This window comes from Melospiza melodia, chromosome 5 (assembly GCF_035770615.1).
Source record: "Melospiza melodia melodia isolate bMelMel2 chromosome 5, bMelMel2.pri, whole genome shotgun sequence".
Lineage (NCBI taxonomy): Eukaryota > Metazoa > Chordata > Aves > Passeriformes > Passerellidae > Melospiza > Melospiza melodia.
Genome location: NC_086198.1, coordinates 69,616,502 through 69,636,969, shown reverse-complemented (window position 1 = coordinate 69,636,969; position 20,468 = coordinate 69,616,502). Strand labels below are relative to the sequence as shown.

Below are 20,468 nucleotides of genomic sequence, written 5' to 3'. Positions count from 1 at the left end.
TGAAGATGGTGACAACAGCAGCCGAGTGCACAGGTGATGATGGGGAATGCATTGTGGCTGAGCTGCTACATGCAGCACTAGCTTGGTAAACCTGTTGGTGATACCCTACACTTGACCTTCCCACAGCCTGGAGTGCCCTAGGGTTGGGTGCTTAGGTAGGTTTGGGAAGCAGGACAAGCCTGATGTCTGTCCACCAGACTTCACAGGCCAGTGTTGTCTGGGCAGTTTGGAGCCCGCACTTACCCTGTGTGTCATTGCTGAGCTGGGGAGATACCCAGGAGGGAAGGGGAGGGAGCAGTTCAGCCAGCCAGGCATTTGGCATTTCCTCAGGGGCCAGCAAATGAGTTTGTTCTCCATGTAGCTCTGGACACTTGGAATGAAGCCACTGCTGCTGCAGCTGAGGCTGCTGCTGAAAGAGGGGGAGCACGGCTCGGGCCAGCAGGCTGCTGTGGTGTTTGCTCCATGGCAGGGCCTGTGTGACCTGCCCATTCTGTTTGGAGGTGGGGCAAGAGTTTGAGGAGTGAGGGCCATCTCAAGCGTGGAGTTTGCAGCGGCAAGTTTAAGTCCTTTTTTTCTGATGATTTGGAAATTCAGCATTGTCTGTCTCAGTGTTGTAGTTACTGTGCTGTAGAGTTTGGTCCTTACTGAGTTCACCAAGTAAAACTCCCACTTTCTCCTTGGCTCAACTTTTAAATGCATTGGAGATGCTTTGATGGGTAATGTTTTTGTAGTTATAACCTGGCACTCAGACCCTCAGATGTGAGCTTCTGGTACAGAAAGAACTGAAGAGGCATCTGGGAAACAGGGAGCTCTGCAGGAGTACTCAGACACACAGCAGCTATGATAGCAGAGGGACTGTTTATGTACAGCCCTTCTCAAAACAATGAGGGGCTTTATAGACTTAGGGCTTTTTTTTGGATGTCCAGAGATGTTTCTGGCAGATGAGAACACAGAATGCCTTCTGCACTGGCATCCTTCTGTCACTTGGGTACAGCGGAGTGCTGAGGGGGGTTTTTGTGTGAGCCTTTATATCTAAAGAGGGCAAACATGTTTCTTTGTTCTCTTCTGTAGCTTCTTACAGCAACATGAGGAAAACATTATTGTTAAAGTACAAATGGCTGAGATGCGTGGGGTTTTCCTAAGTTTTGCACAGTTTACCTAAGGTAACTACAAAAGTTATGTCAGAGGCAGAAAGAGGGTCTGGAAGACCTTGTTTAATACATGCTACAGTCTGATACATTCACAGTCTGTCTTCCTGTGTAAAAGCCCTAGAGCAAAGTTAACTGGAGTATAATAAAAGAGAAAGATTTGAAGAAAGGATAAAGAAAATCGAAAAACAAGCCATGAAAGGAACACAGGAAGAGTTGAAGAGCTTTGCAGAAACAGGACACACATAGTCCTTAGATTCACCTGACTGTTGACATAAGACTTCCTGAAACAGAGCAGGGTACAGCTACCCCACATCTGCATGTCACCACCTGCTTCTTGGGTGACTGGGAGCCACCCCTGTGATGCTTTCAGGCAAAAATGTGCAGAATTCCTTAAGCTGTGCCTGTCCTTCTTAGGCTCTCCATCAGGGACCTGTCAGAGAGTACTTTCTGTAATGTTTTGTAATTAAAATCTGTAGTTAATGCTGGGCTGCTGTTCTTCAGTAACTGATCCTCACTGTTTTCAGTTCCAGAGTGCTACTTTTTAATCATTGTCACAAAATTAATAATCTCATTGATGGTTCAACATCATTCAGGTTTCTTAATGCGAGTTGCTATGCTCTAACAAGTATTATCTAACTTTTAAGTGTAATTTGAAGCAAAGTTGAAGCAGAAATTTGCTTGTTGTAAAGGAACAACTGTGTAATATGTTAAAAATTTTGAATACATCTCAGGGCCTTGATTTTATTGGAAAGTTAATTAATGACTGTTGATTTTTATCCCCCCTGGAAAAGCTGAGACTAATGAAAAGTAATAAACTTCTAAATTGTTTTCCAGTTCACAAAACTCTTCCTGTCGTCACCTTATCAAAAAGCTACGAGCTTCTCAAAGAAGGTGAAGAATTTGAAGTTACATGTGTAATCACGGATGTGGATAGCAGTGTAAAATCTAGTTGGATTCCTCACAGAAGTGGGGTAAGTTCCTTTAACTCATGTATCATGTGTGCCTGAGCTCAGTACACAGACTCTCTGTAGGCATTCACATGCTTGCCTTGGGTACCTGATGCTGTGTTGATTTGGATTTGTTGCATTTACAAAGATTCAGTATCCCACAGACTGGTGAGAGGGTAGCAACTCCTGTGCCCTTGAGGATGGCTGGGAGGAAAAGCATCTGCATGGGTTTCTCTTCCCAAAAAGAAATTAAAGTTAGGCATTTCAATGTGAAGTTCAGGTGACCTCTGTTGGGCTTCCTAAATACGGAAGCGTGGAGTGCCTACACATCACATTGCAATCAATGGGAGCTGCAAATATCAACACATGGACTGCAAATTACATATTCTAGTTGTTATCATTAACAGTGAAATACCTGCTAATTAGCATGGGGTTGTGCGTGACAGGAATAGTAGTAGGCATTCATAGGAATGATTAATTCATTTAAATTACATGGTGTGCCTCACTAACTGGAAAAGCTCTGAAAAATGAACCAGTGAACTGGCTTCTGTCTGCCAGTGATAGATGAAGTTACTGACTGGCATCACCAAGTTAAATTATTGAGAGGCTCAGTGCTCCAGGAGTTTGATACTGGCAGTGCAACCATTCTGCAGAAAAGGGGCAGAGAGATCCCCTTCCCTGGTAAGCCAGTGTGCTGCCAGCTGTGCCTTTGAAATGAGCAGCAGGCATTGGGTTGTTCTTGAGAATGCTTCTTGATCTTCTGGGTATACCTTGAAATTTAAGTTAATTAAAAGCCCTTGTGAAGACTTTTAGTAACTCCTACCATATACTTTGCCATGCTAATTGACTGATCTTTTACTGCTAATGTTAGTGCCCAGAATACATAATTCTCAGCCCATGTATATGGAGGAGTCCTGTGGTATTTGGATAAATCACATCTCCTTGGGCACATAACAAACAGGAGTCCTGTTCCCTGGGGCTGGGCATGCTGTGCTTGGCAAATCCACCAGCTCTGGCAAAGCTGTTCCTGCTAAGTGCTCGCTGCTCCAGAATCCCACCCCACAGCTCTGAATGTTGAGAAGGTCTGAGTGACATGAAGGTGGCTTGATGCGGATGCAGATCTGCTTTTGTTCCTGTGCAGGAACTTCATCTGAGAATTCATTTCTTCTCTCATTCCCCTCCCTTTCCTGTGTTACAGATTGATGAAATTGAGGCCTTCCCTTCATTTTTTGTACTCTATAACTTTTTATTTAATGTGTAAAAGCCACAAGGAAAGTATTTTCTCAATAAGTTTGACTTTTCTGTCCTTTCTAGTATATAGTAGGAGCTGCTGTCTTTGAAATACTGACTATCAAATTAAATTTTGTATTGAAAGAGAATGCAAAAATCTCATCTTTAAGTAGATTCAGAATTACATTTTGTCCTGAATGGATGAGAGAAAAAAAAACCAAAATGTTTTTACATGTATGACTGAAGTTATCACCACTTTGGAAAATTAGGAGACTGGCTATTAGCAAGCACTTCCATACTGAGTATACTTTTCTTGTGATTTTTATAAGTCAGGAGGAATCAAAATTGCATTGAGAAGCTTTAATTTGTCTAGAAGCTCTTGGAACATCCAAGAATTGCAATAATTCAATTAGAAAATCATAACAAGTCCAGGTCTGCATTTGGTTTAATCAGTGTAAATTTTATCAGTCTTTCCAACCATACCAAAAGTTCTCACAGAGACTAAAGTCAGCATCTCAAAACATTTATTTTTTCTGTGCACGTGTATAGATTTAGAGAATGAAGTTTCCAGTTTCCTTTAAGATTAATAAATTTATATTGCTGTGGACCAAGAATCAGAGTAGGTACCAGTGGGGGGATGCTGTGTATAACCTGCTGCCAGCAGGACTCTGCAGCATGCCTGCAATCAGGAGATGCTGTGGCCTTGGAACATAGAGCAACATGGTTAAAATGAGCCCCAGGATGTTAAATTCTTTCTTGTCATTCGCTGGGAAGCATTGCAACCATTAGAGAGTTGCTGAACTTCAGGCACCATTTGAAGGGTGAACCACACTTCTGAGATGCAATGACTTCATACAAGAGCTTCAGCTTCTGAGCATTAGGAAAGTCAGGACCCAGTGGTCATTTTGCATCAAGCCCTACAGTTAGAAGTACTCTTTGTGCAAATAAAACTTCTAGTTGGTTACTCGCCCTCCCACCAATACCACCTTAGTATTGGAAATGTGGCCAGAATGAGCTGGATCTGACCTGGGGCCCACCAGCCTTGTCATCAGGTAATGGGAATGTTTGAAGAAGCTAGAGGTCTAGTTCTTTTTGTCTTGGGTTGGTCTCCTCTATTTGGCTCTCTTGGGGCAGGTGAGCGTAGTCCCAAATTCACCCCACCCCCACTCCATGTCCCTCTGCATTCTTGCCTTAGAATGGAGCTTGAAAAGAAAAGAAAAAAAAAAAAAAAAAAGAAAGAGGGGAGGGGATAGGGCTTAGGAGAGGACATTATCTCCTAAAGGCAGCTGATCACACACTTGTTTTGCATGGAGAGATTCTAGTGACAGGTTTGTCGTGCTGGCTTACTATTCCAGTTTAAAGTTATGAATATTAATGTGGCAAAGTTATAATTACTTCTATTTTTAATTTATCTAGGAAAGATGATGCATACACAGTGTTTTAGATGTTAATTGTTTTTTACCGACAGTCTGTTACAGGCAAAAGCAGAAATTTGGGTGATTATGGATACGAAAGGAAATTAACATTGAACATCCGTTCAGTGGGAGTTAATGATTCTGGAGAATTCACATGCCAAGCACAAAACACTTTTGGAAAAACCAATGCCACAGTAACCTTGAAGGCTCTAGGTAAATACTTCTTGTAAAAATCTTAACATTTCTAAGAGCAGGAGATAAAAAGTGAGAACACTCGGGAGTCTTTCCTTCCTTCTCTCTCCTTTTCCCCAAACCTCAGCAAGTTAAGTAGGTTTTCTGTAAAGGTTATTGCTGACAGGTAAAATACGGGATAGCTCAGGAAGTTGTGGTGTGTATAACTGCTTTAATTTCCATAACCCTTTGCTAGTTTTTGGAAAGTGATACTAGAACAACCACCCAACAGTGTTTCTGTCCCTCTGGTTTGTCTCATCCTTCCTGGTTTAATCTAAAATTTAAACCAATTTTAACAAAGCAACTAATTTACCTGCTCCTGGTACTGTCCCTGTGCCCAACTAATTTGGCAGTACAAGTGTGAAGCACATCTTCAATACCTGCCTTCCAAGCATGGGGAATCTCACTGACAGAGTGTCAGTGTGTTTTATGTAGAAACTGTAGTTCTACCTCTATTTAAAATAATGCTGTGAGCAACATCGTGGTGCACAAAGACAGCATGAAATTGTTCGGGAGGTCATCCCCATGGTAAACCCACTATCCATCACTTCTACATGTTTTGGATCATGTCCCTAAACAGTGAGCAAACTCCCTTCCTCCTCTTGTTTAATAACAGATGTGTGTAGAGTCTGCTATATATTAACTTGGGCGGCATACAGTGCCTTTTGAATTTTAAAGCTGCTGAAACCTGCTCATTTGATAAATTGAGTACAATTAAGGACATATTGGTATAGTTAATAAGATCATTCTGGTCTGTGTAGTTGCTACAACTGTTTCAGTTCCATTCAAGGGTGTAGTAACTAAGGGAAATGTAGCTCTGGATTCTTTTTTTCCTTTTCAAATCCGTTTTTCCTTTGCACAGACACGCACTCCAGCCACACTGCTTGTTTTGCTTTCCCTGGTAACGTAAAGAAAACAGAAGTGTTTGACCTGTGTGGGTCAGATCTTCAGCAAACAGGCAGAGGTTTGAGTGCCCTTAACCTTGCTGTGCCGGTCGAGGGGGTAGGGCTCACAATGAAAGGGATGTTTTCCTCATTTTTTTACAGGAGAGACTACATTCATATGTAAAAGAGTGAAACAGTGTGAAGTATGAAAGAAAATCTTCTCCCCAAGGGGATCAATGTGAAAGCTTTTATTATAAGAGGAGGGAAGTTCTTCACTACAGAAATTCTTAGTACTACTACATATGCAAATGTAGCTTTAAAAAGGATTGACTTAGGAAAGTCTGGGGTTTAAAATAAAGCATGGCATTATAAAAAGTAGGAAATAAAATTTTTGTTTAGTAAAATACAAAGTTTGTATTTAATAAAAAATGCCAGAGAAAAGGTGGAATCTTTCCTTTTTGAGATAGTTTTCTCTTTCCACCTTCTCAAATTTGACTTAAATAAGCTCCAACTTTTGGATACCTTTCACCATTTATTGTCAAACTGACTGTATTTACCTGAACTGTGCCAGCTCCCAGGGTCCTGGGAAGTGGTGTATAGTGTGAGAGAGATCTGGGATTGCAGTATTTGCTAAATCACTGTGACATTAACATTAGCCAAAAATTTTACAAGAAATAATATGTACTTTTTGTAAAATTTCTAATTGCTTTTTCTGTTGAGTAATTTATCTAACTGTATAAGGTACTAGAACTGCATTACAGGGACTGATAACATTATAATAAAATTTTATTTGATGGGAGTTGGGTCTGATTTTGAATATAGCTTGCATAGGGAATCCTGTGTTTATACAGAAAACTGAAAAAAGCACTGCAAAGAAACTGCAACCCTTCAGTTTCCAGATTTGAAATATTTTTCTCTTTTCTAATGATGGAGACCTTTTTAGAGCATCCCTGCCTGCTGTGAGTTTACTTCATCCTTTCCTCTTCAAAGCATCTGTCAAGCGCTCTGGCAGATCCATATGCTTTCACCAAGCCCCACTGGCTCTGGCTTTCCCAAGCTCGGGTGCCCAGCTGGCCACAGCAGTTTGATTACTACAAAGTGGGAAGAAGCAGAGCTCTGAGATTGACTTTAGGTCTAAATTCAAGCTCTCAGTAAATGTGTTTCCTTGTAATTGCAATCTGCCTGTCAAACTGATGATTCCCTTATGAATTTCTGTAATAGGACTAAAAACTTGTCTTTTTAAAGTGAACCCTCAATCTGATGAGTTTATTAATGAAATTAAAACCACTACAGCAAGGATGTTGTTGGACATGATATTTTGGAACGGAACTGCGCAGTGATAAATGGTATCTGCCAAATGAAAGATTAAGACCCAGCAGCAGATGTACAGAAATGCCTTAGTTTAAGATGATTGGTATCCAGGCCTGTGGACTTAGCACATTTTTCTCTAATTACAGCTTTTAATAGCTTCATTTGTAATGTTGTTCTTAATTGCACTTGACAAAGAAACCTCTAATACTCTAGTATGCTGTAATAAATGATTTTAGCTTGCTTTTTTCATAATGTTTCTTTTATACCAGACAGTTAGCAAGTCAAATTTTTGGAAAAATAGAAATACCTGAGTAGAATCAAACACATGCTAGCATTTTTCCGAATGCATATAGAAGGTATTTGTCACCAGAAGATGGAATTATTGGTACTAAGGCACTCAAGGCTGCTTTAAGTTCTGTGCCTCATGCTATATATAGCTAGTAATGTTGGTTTTGGCAGGTGAGGGTTTAAGTACTGATTTGCAGATAAGGTCTCCTGTTTCACACTTGGATGTTTGATCACCAGTCTTGAAGTCATCTGAGTGTGGTTAAAGTACTCACAAACTTCTACATGGCCCTGAAGTTGTTTTTCTTCTCCTCTTATGACAATCAGCTAAAGGTTTTGTCCGCTTGTTTGCGACAATGAATACCACAATAGATATAAATGCAGGACAAAATGGAAACTTAACAGTTGAATATGAGGCATATCCAAAACCTAAGGAAGAAGTCTGGATGTACATGAATGAAACATTACAGAATTCCTCAGACCATGATGTCAAGTTCAAGACTGTGGGCAATAACAGGTAATATGCTTGGCTGTAGTGTCGATTTCACTCTGGAAAGAGGAAAGTGGGGATGGTGAGAAAATTGTGACAATAAAAGATGTAGTACGTGTGACTTGCCACGGTAACTGGTGCAGTCTGCCGACCTGCATTTGGAGCAGCACCGAGCTAACTGCACCATCTGAGGACCAGCATGCTGTTTACTCACAACTCACCTGCATTCCTGTCCAATAAGCAAAAAAGAGAATTAAGGTTGATTGTGTGCAGAAATGTCTTGACTGCCACAGCAGACCCCAGTACTCTGGAAAAAACTTATGTTTTTATTTCTGCTGTGCACTGTTCTCTTCTGATCCCTTGTCTTAAAAAATCCAGTGAAGCACCTAGAACATGTGGCCTGGGTTGTGAATCTGAGTTCCTTCCTCAGTTAGAAGAGGAGCAGGTGATGATGCATGCATGGTCTGAGCCTGAGGCTCAGCTGCCACGCAGGCACACATCTGGGTGTTAGAAGTGCCAAAAAATCTGGATGTTGGAAGTTCAATGGCAATCATAATGTAAGATAAGAGTGTTTGCATGGATGTCTGCAGAAAATTCCCTCCCTATTTTCCATGCAGCAGTTGCCTGTTCAGAGCAAGTTGTGTGTGTTAGTAATGCTTAAGTTTTTTCTTTGCAGTTACACAAGTGAACTTCACCTTACACGCTTAAAAGGAACAGAAGGAGGCATTTACACATTTTTTGTGTCCAACTCTGATGCCAGCTCCTCTGTAACATTTAATGTCTATGTGAAAAGTAAGTAAAGTGAACAGTCTGAAATATTTCATTATCATAGTCATTGTATTTTATACAACATAATGTATGCACAAGATGTCACAGTGTGGTTCAGCATATGAGAGGCTTTCTGAAGTGAAGCACATGCTGGAAAACTAAATGTCAAGATATAAAAGTGCAGAGTACTCACACAAATCCACCTACTATGCAGCATGACCTTATATTCTAGCGAATGTATTCCAGAGATTACCAGAGAGCAGCTAGGTTGTTTATACAGAAGAAAAACCTGTAGCACCTGGAAACGTGATCTCAAAAATAAGTATGTATCATAGACCTTTTATAATTTGAGGTGGAGGGATACACAGGGATTACACAGGGATACACAGGGATTATAATTTGCATTTTTGGCAACCAAGCTAAGCTTTTAATTGTTCTTAATTTGTGTGAGTTGGATGCAGAGTTTGAAAGCTTGTCAGGAGAATTACTCACATTTAGATGCCTTTTGGCATCTAAGTACTTCTGTATAATAGTATAAATCACCATTGTTTTAGAGAAATCTGCATAGCTTTACAAATGTGTTTGTTGTCGTCTTTGGGTCATGCTTGTTAAGACAGAGCACTGGCCTCAGTTCCAAATAGCATTCTTCAAGACAAAAGATAAACTTCAAAATTAATTCAATGAAACCTTCAGAAAACCCTGTGTTTAGCAGAGCCCTCCTCATAGAACATTTCATGCGCTCAGCTGACAAATATTGGCTGCTGCTAAAGGCCAGGCTTAAGGAAAATTAAACCAAGAGGGACTTTGAGCCCAGCAGGAGGAACCGTATCGAAAGTAAGTGGATGTGCTGCAAATGCAGTTTTGTGTTGCTGCTATGCCTAGGCAGCAATGTGTCCTTTTCCAAGCACAGTTTTATGTAGAGGATTGTCAAGCCTTCCACAAATGCATCAAGTCCTTGCTGTTAATTTCTGAATTCTTCTCATTTATCATTGAAGATCAACATTTGTAGCATCTCTATTTGCAGTGACATAGTTTGGATTTAGAAATGTCACTTGGGCTCCTTTCAGAACATGGTATTTCTTCCTTCATCTATGAATGTTGACACTTACATTGTGCCTTCTATTTCCTAGCTCTGATTTCTGAGATAAGGCCACTGGTGATCTCAGATCTCCTTTGTCTCATGAGTGAGCGTGGGTCACAGTCATGAGGGATACCTCTAGTGTGTCAAAGATTAATGGAGCAAAATGTTGAGCCAGAAATTTTAATTTCTCTGAAGGAGTGGGAGAAATTGCAGGTTGCCTATAATCTGGGCACAAGAACTAAAAAAACACTATTTCACAGTTTTGGCATCATCAGGTGTCAGTTATAAATGCAGATCTCCATGTTGCTGCTTTTAAGACACGTGCTGCTTAATAAAAGCTGAAAATCCCTGTGAATTATGGTTAGGAAACCAGACCAGGAAGAGAGAATAGAGAAGTGGAATGGACAAGGCGAGAAGGAGCACAGACACTTTTGTTCTTCTAAATGGTTTGTCCATACAAACAGCAGCCTTCTAGTCTTTTTCTTTCTTCAACTACTGGTCTTGTCAGTAGCAAGATCAGTCTTGGGATGCTGTGGGGACATGCAAGCAGTCTCATAGAGCCCACGCTGATGTGCACTGTGGCCCTGGGTGGATTGCAGCCATGACTGAAGCAATTGGATTTGATGCACTTGACTCAGAAAGTTTCTTTTGGCATTTTGACTAAGCTCCTGTAAACATTTTTTCATTTTGAAAAAGACAGATTAATAGATTGGTCTGTCTAGGGCTTGTTTTTAACAACAGCAATCCCTAGAAAAGGGGTTTTTGCTGGCTTGTAAAATGCTCAGCATTTAGCTGTGAAACACAAACTGCATGGCAATGTACCATATTATTTGACATATCAGAGTAACTGACAAAGGTGAGACATATGTGGGTGGGTCAGATCTGATCTAATGGTGTGTCCTCACCTGACATTGTTGTCAGGGATTTTGCATAAATTGCTTAGCTGTAGCTCGTGATGTTTACATGTCTGGCTTGGGCATGTAATCAGCAGAAAATAACCAAACAGGTAAAACAGGATTCATAATCAGGAGAATGCCTTCACGTAAACAAATACCGATGCTGAAGCATTTGCTAAAAGACATGACAAACCAAGTGCAGAAGTACTTGGCTTGGATTTAAACATATTTACCAATTGCATATGCCAATCTGAAACAATACTAAATTTCTTTTTAAATTGTGTAGTAATTAATAATAAATGTATAGAGGTAAGCAGCTCTAAAATTAGGAGCCAAAAAGAAAATTACAGCTTGACAAGCAGCATACTGTACTCAATTACAATTAAGAAAGTGTGGAAATCTCCAGAGTGGCAAGGTATTGTGTATCTAGCAATTAGCAGAGGGATCTTCCAACTAGTAACTGAATTTAGTGCAAAATAATATCTCAGCTTAATTATAGTCAACAAAACATTATCTATGCAGTTAGAGCTCCTGCTGCAAAGAGAAAACTGGTCATGGTATTATAGATCCCATGAAGCCAAGCTCAGTTGTTTTCCTGTTATTGGACTATGCAGTGAACCATGAGAAATCACCATGATATTATAAAAAGATTTGTTACAATCCAGAAAATGTAGCTCCAGCAGGAAGAAGCTCTCTTTTTGTCTGGGATGACTGACAATACCTATTAAGTGTTACTTTTTAGACATTTACTTCATTAACAATGAAGGAAGGGAAACTGGCAATAGAAAGCAATTAAGTACAGAATTCCATTATACAGAACATTGAATTAAAATAGAAGTGACCTCTTATAAGTCGTCTTTGATATATTCAGAGTCAGCATTAATAGAAGTTGAAAAGCAATTAATAAACTTAGTGAAATTAGAAGTTTAAGACATTTAATGCCTGATTACAGAAGGCTGTATGTATATATGCTGAGCAATATAATAAAATGTTAAATATTTAGGGGGTTAAAGTCAGAACAGTTAGCAACATCTAGTCATTAGGAGTCTGATAGCAGGAGGGGTAATTAGGCAGTGCAAGTCATAAAATCTAGCACAGTAAAATCCCTTTTAAAAAGAAGATGCGTGGTGACAGCGTGGCATGCATCTGTTTGCAAAAGCCAGGCCCTCTTTGCTCCAGCATCCCCTGAAGTACCTACAGGCGTGGTTGAGGAAGGTGCTCTGGCTGCCAGAAGGGGCTGCAGGTGCTGAGATGCATGGCCTGAGCTGGCAAAGGAGCAGCCAGTGGTGATTGCCATTGCAGCTGTCTCAGCCCCCTTGGGTACTGGTGTGGGGGGCTCTTTGCTGCCTCAGGTGAAATGCATCCCTTAATATCTCTGAGCCAGAGGGGCTTGGGAGCCCTCAGTGCTGGTGGGAGAGGCTGATCGTGCTAATTGCCACATCAAAGTGCTTCACTGGGCACATGACAGGCAGAGCTGCTCCTAGGTCAGACTTCTCAGAGGCTGCTGCAGCTCAGCTTCCCGTGGCAGCAAGGCTGGACCGCTCTGCCTGGGCTGCACAGCCTCTCATCTCCTCACTCTTGCGGGGTGAGTCCATGCGGGCTCATGGCCACGTAGACAGGCTTTTATCGTGCTAGCTTTTTACAGTGGAAAGAGCCTAACTACTATGGGCATTTTTGTTTCCCTCATTCAGCTTCAGATTGGAGACCAGCTCTGGCACTGTACTTTTTCCATGGCTTAATGCACAGATGCCTCTTATATTTGACTTCTCAGTGCTCTCATTTCTTGGGTTACATTGTGCTGTGATGTTGCCTAAAACACAGCATATTACTGAACAAAGGGCACATGGGTTGTAGTTTAGCTAACTTCAATTTCACAATCCAGCCATTTTGATTGGAATTTCAGAAATGTGAATTACATGTGTTCTGTGAGCACTGAGGCTGGGTGAGATGCTGTGTGCTCTCAGAAAGTTCTTCACCAAATGAGTAATGCTGAAAATCAGTCTCAACATTTTGCAACAATGTTTGGTTCTTGGTGTTTTGTATAAAACACAACATGCAGATTTAGAAATGAAAGAACATTCAGTTCCTGCTACATGAGTCACGAGGAGGTGGTGTGTGATTGAGAATATACGTGTGCTTTGTTGACTCCAATTTAATCAGAGAGTAGAATATTCATTAAAAACTAACGCTGTGCAGTCTTCGTACATGCGTTTCATCTGAAATAAATCTGTTTTCCCATTGCAGCCTATACAGCTTCACTGCTTTCTAGAATTAGGAGTTCATCTTACATTTCTGTAAAGCCATATTAACTGATAATGGGCTCTTAACTTGTATCTGTCAGGTGAGCAGAATCATTGCAATGTAATCTTTCATAGTTTCTTTCATTAACTTCTGTTTGGGTGATTTTGCAAGGAAGCTAAGGTTGTTAAGGGAAGTAAGGTTTCAGTTCCATCAGAAAAAAAAAATCTTGCTGTGTTGGTGGTACTCTTGGCTGAAGCCTATGACGCTGGACTAATGACTCTGAAGTCCGCCTGACTGCACGTGTTTCCTTGAAACAGGGACTTCTAAACCAACTGCAGGACTAACTCCTGTGCAGGATATGACAGAAGGCATTGGCTGGATTAATTGCTTTCTAAACTACCAGAGCAATCACAAATTCTTATTTGGAAAGCTAATACCTTCAGCCCAGATTTGGCTTCCTCTGCCTGCAATGTTTCAGAGAATCAGGCAGTTGGGCAGTTCAGTATCTTATAGAGGTGTGTGTCCTCTGTTGGGAGGCTTGCACTGGTTGCCTTGCATTGTGTTTCCTTTCCTGGCTGCAGTGGTAATATTGAATACACAGGGCAGATGTAAGAGGGATGTGGTTTGACAGATTTAGTACACTCTTAACTGGGAAGAAACTGTCCTTTTTACAGATGGGTAAAGTCACACTGTGTAGGAATGGGAACTTTACCATTGTTCTAAGCACATACTTCTTTGGGTTGTTTAAGCTCTTAGCTTTGGTGGTTTAGGATCCTTCATCAAATCAAATACTCAGGGGAGATGAGGTATTCTTGTAATGTCCAGCCCAAGCATTCAGTATAAGAGCCTTCAGTATAAGTATTTTCACAGATGTTAGATTTTTGCAGGATACTGGTTCAGACCCAGACATCCTTGAGCATAAGAAAGTCTTGCTCACCTGAGTGATTGCACGGATTATGAGGCACACAGGTTGCTGATGTGAAGAGCAAATAGCAGTGTACATTCTGTGTTCCCTTAGTGGGTGACTATTGCTTTTCTTTATTGCAGCAAAGCCTGAGATTCTCACTCTGGATATACTTAGCAATGGTGTTCTTCAGTGTGTAGCTGCTGGATTCCCAGCCCCTACCATATACTGGTACTTTTGCCCAGGAACTGAGCAGAGGTAAGTTAAGTAAACAACAGTCTCCAAAGGTTGTTTTAGGTGCAACACATCCAATTGCTAACTACAAATTAAGAAAATGAAATGACTTGGTTACATTCAAATGTTGCATCGTGGTTTTCATGCTTTTTGGCATGGCATTATTTGCAGTATTTTGTGAGAACACAGGGATACATTTCATTTTTCTCCTTTGTATTCTGTCCTTGAAAGGGGAATAACCAACACTTGCTGTGTAAAAGTAAAAGATAAAGTTTCTGCTGCAAGCTAGTTATGGCTTTTATCAGCTTGGCCCCAGATGACACATGTTCTATATGCAATTTCACAGAATGGCAATCACAGAATCACTTGTGAATATGGCTGTTATAATTTGTTTTACTGTGTAATGAAGTAATTTTCCCAGGCATAATGTAATTAGATTTCTGTTCACATGAAACATATGACAAGTAAACAAGTCCAGTGTTGCTATGAATGAAATTGGGTGTTTTTAAAACCAGGTGTTTATAAGAAGATTGTAGAGTTTCCCTGTGAAGTGAGTGAGCATTTGTGAAGCAAGTTTTCAGGTTTTGCTTGACTTCCCCCATGGTTATATAATACTAGCAAGTAATGGGTCTCCTTCCCACTGGAGTAATGTTTTAAATGTCTGAAATAATTATTTCCTTAATGATTTCAAATAATACCTGTTTTAAAATCTTAAATGTGTGCTCATGTAGTAAATATGTGACATATGAAGGAGAAGCAACATCTTGAGAGAAAAGAACTGTCTGTTTTCTGACTGCATATAAGCTTCATGGTGGTCATGTATATCATGGCCTTCTTTTGTGCTGTAATTAGATGATGCTTGGGAAACATTTTCAGAAGTGGGTAATATATCACAACTGCTTGATAATGAAATTGAAAATGTATGTTGAATGGTATAAAACCCATAGAGAAGTTACAGACCTGTAGGTATGTGTAACCAAAAGCAAATGCAAAGACATCGTGGTCTCCAGTTGGGCCAGGCTAGGTGTATGTATCCATTTTTCCCACTTCATACAAGACAGGAGTCACTGTGAATAGGCTGTTTCAGGGTTTAGATCTTCAGCTGAAACCATTTGTGGACCAGAATTGTTCAGTTCTCTGTTGGTCTGGCACTCCAGGTAGCAATCCACTGCAGGTAACTGTTAGTATTTTTTCTCCAGGTGTTTTGATTCACCAACAATATCCCCCATGGATGTCAAAGTTGGTTACACAAATTCGTCAGCCCCGTCATTTGAGCGGATCCTGGTTGAAAGCACCATTAACGCCAGCATGTTCAGGAGCACCGGCACCGTGTGCTGTGAGGCCTCCAGCAACGGGGACAGGAGCTCTGCTTTCTTCAACTTTGCTATTAAAGGTAACAGCCACAGAACACACAGAACATGGGCGGTGTGTGGCTCTTTCTGGAAAAGGATTTTAAGTGGTTTAGCTGTGAGAAGGTTACAGTACTGTGGCTGAGCACATGATAACATACTTCATTGCATGTTCTGCCTGTCAAAGTCTTGCTTTAATTTCTCAATGACTATTGTGGTACTGTCTTTTTATGGCACCTGTTCTGCAGTGCAGTAGGTAGGTGTTTTTTTCTGTCTATGCAGCACAGAGGAAAACCCCCTACAGCATTACCCTGACTTTCCTCCTCTCTGTCCCTTTTGTTTTCCTGTTTTTCTGTTTTGACTATTTAGGCCATCACTTCTTTTTTCAAAGAAAGATTGCATTTTGATTCAGGTTTTTACAATGTCTCAGGAAAAATGCAGTCCCCAACTTGCCTGGAGCCTTAGTGTCCTGCTGCTATAAAAGAAGTAACAACAACATGCTGCAAAAGGGCTTATGAGTTTTGTAGTGGTATTTGTAGGTTTGTGGGGGAGAAGAAAAACCCACTAGAACATAGATGATTTTAAATGTGTTTGTAAAGCTGTACTCTTCTTTGCAAAACCAAATGTTCTGCTTCTTTTTTTTTCTGTTACACCCAGATATAACATACAAATAAATACACCAGATTTGGGGCAGATGGGTTGTAGTAGAATTGTATTTCTTCACTACTTGGCACAACCTCTCCTTGTAAAGACTGTGCTGTAGTGATCATGCTTAGGTGGGGGGCAAAGGGGAGGAGAAGAAATTGGGACTTCAGATAAAAGCTTCTTTCTTTAACCTAACTTGATTGAGATCATGCAAACCCCTTGCATTAACTGATCTTAGTGCCAAACCCCCTGAATTAATGAAGCTGAGACTCCAAAGGCATCGAACTGCATGGTTTCTATGCCAGCTCCGTCTCCCACAGCTCATTCAGGAAAGACATGCTGATAAACCTGGAGCACATCTGGGAAAGTCAAATCCCCAAACTGTATTTCAAAAAGAAGAGACAAGGAAAGGTTTTCACCTGCATATTTTTAATTTAGTTTTTCTTGTCCAGTATTTTTAGGAGAATTTTCTGTTTCTTTTCAGAGCAAATCCGTACACATACTCTTTTCACCCCTTTACTAACTGCATTTGGAGTTGCTGCAGGACTGATGTGTATCATAGTTATGATCCTGGTGTACGTATATTTGCAGGTAAAATCAGAAGCCCCTTTGCCCAAACTAAACAAGTGTGTGAGCTACTTGTTGAGTCTTCAGTAGTAACATCAGTTCTCTTTCTTTTCCAGAAACCCAAGTATGAAGTTCAGTGGAAAGTTGTTGAAGAAATAAATGGAAACAACTATGTTTACATAGATCCAACACAGCTTCCTTATGATCACAAATGGGAATTTCCTAGAAACCGTTTAAGTTTTGGTTAGTTTAGATTTATTTAACTTCATCTGCAAGGTGGAACCTTCAGGTCTCATATGAGACTCTGGTCAAACACAGCAGGGTTTTGTCACAAAATTGTTGCACAATTATGCAGATAGTGATAATTGCTCATTCTTGCCTTGGGACAAAAGGCAAGCAGGCATATCTGCAATAGCTTCCTTGATATAATAAAATAAAATGTTGAGCCCTACAGGAGGAAGTACTCAAAGTTGTTACAAAGTATTTTGTTTGCTTTATTAGGTAAAACCCTTGGCGCTGGAGCTTTTGGGAAAGTTGTTGAAGCCACTGCTTATGGTTTATTTAAGTCTGATGCTGCTATGACGGTAGCAGTAAAGATGTTGAAAAGTAAGTTGCTGTAGTATATTACAGATATACAGTGTTTTCTCTCTTCCATCTGGCTGGTGTGTTACATACTGAGTGCTGTGCTTTGCCTTTCAGCCAGTGCCCATTTAACAGAGAGAGAAGCCTTGATGTCAGAGCTCAAAGTGCTGAGTTACCTTGGAAACCACATTAATATTGTGAATCTGCTTGGAGCTTGCACTATTGGAGGTGGGGTTATCTGCAGATTGTTGATTATTTCTGTTCTTTTCTAATTGCCAGGAGGATGGACTTTTTGAGGAAGAATCCAAGGTGCAGTTCTAAGTGTAGAAATGATAAATTTCATCTTACAATCTTACATTTCATGCTTAGACAGGTTGCAGATCATCATGATTATCACCTGTGGTTTACTGAATCTAGATTTTAGACTCATCATAAAACCAATAGTAAGACCAAAGTAGCTGCAGCTAGACAGGAAGGTTGCTTTTATTCTCTTTCATGTGAACCATTGGGTGCTTTCTTCTTGAGAGATAACAAAACGTACGGTGTAAATTTTCACCTCCACCACACTGTTCCTCATTAATGAGAACTCTTTCCTTGTTGGTATCCAAGGTGAAGTCAACAGGCTTGTCTTCTCTAGTCTTCCAGCCTTCTGTTTAAACTGCAAATGTATCTGTCAAGGCACCAATAAAAGTACAAATTCTAAGCAACAGAAAGTTGAGAAAAGTAATTTTCCAAAAAAAGCATTGCACAACCATAATGTTTTATATTTAGTATTAACTTCATAAGTTTGTTTTCTTACACAATAAAACTACAAAAATTACAGCTAGAAAATCTCCTGAAGTGTCAATAGAGTGATAGAAACCTGTATTTTTAATTTGTATGCGTTTTAATATGAAAGATGGTATTGATTCTTACACATTTTTCAAAGAAAATAATCTTGTAAAAATTCATAGTTTTAGGCAAAGGCAAAATATTTCTCACAATTAATGATTTAAAAATAGGATGAAACAGTTTTGTTCAAGCATCCAACTAACCCGACTCACGGGCCCGATTGCATATCTCTCTTAGTAGAAAAAAAGTCTTGTCTGTAAGAAAATCACACCACAGACACTTCTTTTGCTATTGTGAAAGCTATAATTTTTAACTGCAGAAAAATGGAAATAAACCAGTGAAGTTAGGAAATGATGGCACAGAGTAAACTTAGAGATGAAATAGCATGCAGTGTAATTACATATTCAAGGTCCATAGCTGGAGTCATTCACTCAAAAGACATATATTTGATCTATAAACATTGATGCTGAAGATGACTTGATTCCCTTTTCTGATTTCATTTTAATATTCTAAGACCTTGTGCAATGTAGTTTTCTGTGGCAGCAGGCTGTTCTGTTCGAATGATTTTTCCTATTATACTGCAGAATATAACACTCTACATCATTTCCAAAACATTACTGAAGGAGTGTGAAGCTCTACTGTAAACAGAAGTGAATCAAAAGGATTAATGTTTGAAGCTTGAGTTACTCTTAACGTTTGGAACAAATAACTTCCTTCAGGAAGTGAGCAAAATCAAACAGATGTGTCTGGCCAGAAACATTATCACATGAAAAAAGAGAAAAAGACTTATTTGTTTAATTTTTATACAATGCTGTGCTATTGAGGGGCAGAACATTAATTGGGACACAGCTTTAGCTGGACCATAGTTGTTCATCTGTGAAAGGGAGGATGCTGGGTTACTTATCTATAACTTTTCAAGTCTAGACAGTGCTAGACAGTGTGATTTTTTAATAGTCCAGCCTGTGTGCTTCACTGAATGCTAGCTTTATGTAAGGTTTTCTGCTTTGAAAACAATACTCACCAGCTTTCTAAACCTTACATGCATCTACAGGGCCCACTCTGGTCATTACAGAATATTGCTGTTATGGTGATCTTTTGAATTTTCTGAGACGGAAACGAGATTCATTTATTTGTCCAAAACATGAAGAACATGCAGATGGAGCTGTTTATGAGAACCTTTTGCATCAGTCAGAGCCTGCAGCGTAAGTATGACCTGCTGAAACGTACTTGTGTTTTTAGACGATAGGGAAGGAGGAGAAATCAAAGTTTATTAGGGATAAGAGGTGTGGAGAAACATTTAATGCAGCAGGCTTTGAAGACTCTCTGCTGCACAAGAAAAAAATTTAATTAAGAGGCTATTTGTTCAGGGGGTGGTTTATTCCAACAGTGTCATTATATACAGAGTGGATTGTATGTGTTCTTTGTTTTTCTTCTTTATCAAATTTTCTGCAGTTATTTCATGCACCTCCTTGGCTCCAATTTTTTGTACATATTTATGTTTATTGCTATTAAACTTTGGTAGTGCTTATTTGGCACTTCAAATGACAATTTCCCCAGTGTCAGGCCGTTAGTACCCTGAGTTCTCCCAAATTCCTACCTTCAGAAATGATTTTTTAAAAATATCAAACCAGTGTCTTAAAATGTCAGTAGCAGGCTGCCACTGACAGCTCACTGTGTTTTGTGGTGAAACAACCTGTCTCATGGCTCTGAGATTGCTCTTGCACTTAATTCTCCTGTATATTTTTAACTGCTGTGTTTTATATACCATCCCAGAGTTCTTTCCAAGGGCGCTTCCAAGCAGATTTCCTTCCATTTGCAAAGTGAGAGACAGCTTACCAAAACCCTCGGGCCATTAAAATACCTGCCCATTCTAAATTTTAGTCTTTTTATTGCCCCAGTGGGCCTGTTACTTTGTGTTGGCAATCGTAAAAGAAGCAGGCAGACCCAAGGAGCTGGAAAAGTTTTTTATCCCAGCAAGGCATAGTACTGGTGAAGCTGTTTGTGCCATGGCAATAAATGGGTAGCTGGGGATGCCCCAGAGAGGTTGAGACCACTGGGGTGATGAACATAAGGCTGTGATTTGCCATTGGAGGTGTGCTCTCTGTACAGTGAAGGGATTGTGCTGTTTCAGCATATTGAGTTATTGTAAAATGAGTTTACAAACGGCACATTGTAAACTGAGCTATTAACAGCAGAGTATTTACAAGATTCTCGTGTTAGTACTTACTGCTGCTGAATGTGTCAGATGTGTTTCTGGTGGTAACTAAAGCTATTGGTGATCTCATTGCTCCTTCCCATGTTAGCTCTGTGGCTGCATTTATTGTCCTTAAACTAAGCAGATGTTTCAGGCTAAGGAAGTATATGAATTCTAATGGTAATGAAGTGAAAAATGCCAAAGTACATCCATCATTTCCAAAGGTGCCTAA

At 40.0% G+C, this 20,468-nt stretch overlaps 1 protein-coding gene across 2 annotated transcripts in view; it reads left to right on the top strand.

Annotated features, from left to right (window-relative positions):
* The window catches only part of KIT (KIT proto-oncogene, receptor tyrosine kinase), a 55,125-nt gene that overhangs the window by 22,766 nt on the left and 11,891 nt on the right, over nucleotides 1-20,468 (top strand). For both annotated transcript variants that reach the window (XM_063157261.1, XM_063157262.1), the window contains exons 4-14: nucleotides 1,986-2,122; nucleotides 4,797-4,956; nucleotides 7,782-7,971; nucleotides 8,621-8,736; nucleotides 13,978-14,092; nucleotides 15,268-15,461; nucleotides 16,547-16,653; nucleotides 16,746-16,872; nucleotides 17,131-17,235; nucleotides 17,329-17,439; nucleotides 19,094-19,244. In XM_063157261.1, coding sequence (XP_063013331.1) covers nucleotides 1,986-2,122; nucleotides 4,797-4,956; nucleotides 7,782-7,971; nucleotides 8,621-8,736; nucleotides 13,978-14,092; nucleotides 15,268-15,461; nucleotides 16,547-16,653; nucleotides 16,746-16,872; nucleotides 17,131-17,235; nucleotides 17,329-17,439; nucleotides 19,094-19,244 — 1,513 coding nt within the window. The remainder of the gene's footprint in view (nucleotides 1-1,985; nucleotides 2,123-4,796; nucleotides 4,957-7,781; nucleotides 7,972-8,620; nucleotides 8,737-13,977; nucleotides 14,093-15,267; nucleotides 15,462-16,546; nucleotides 16,654-16,745; nucleotides 16,873-17,130; nucleotides 17,236-17,328; nucleotides 17,440-19,093; nucleotides 19,245-20,468) is intronic.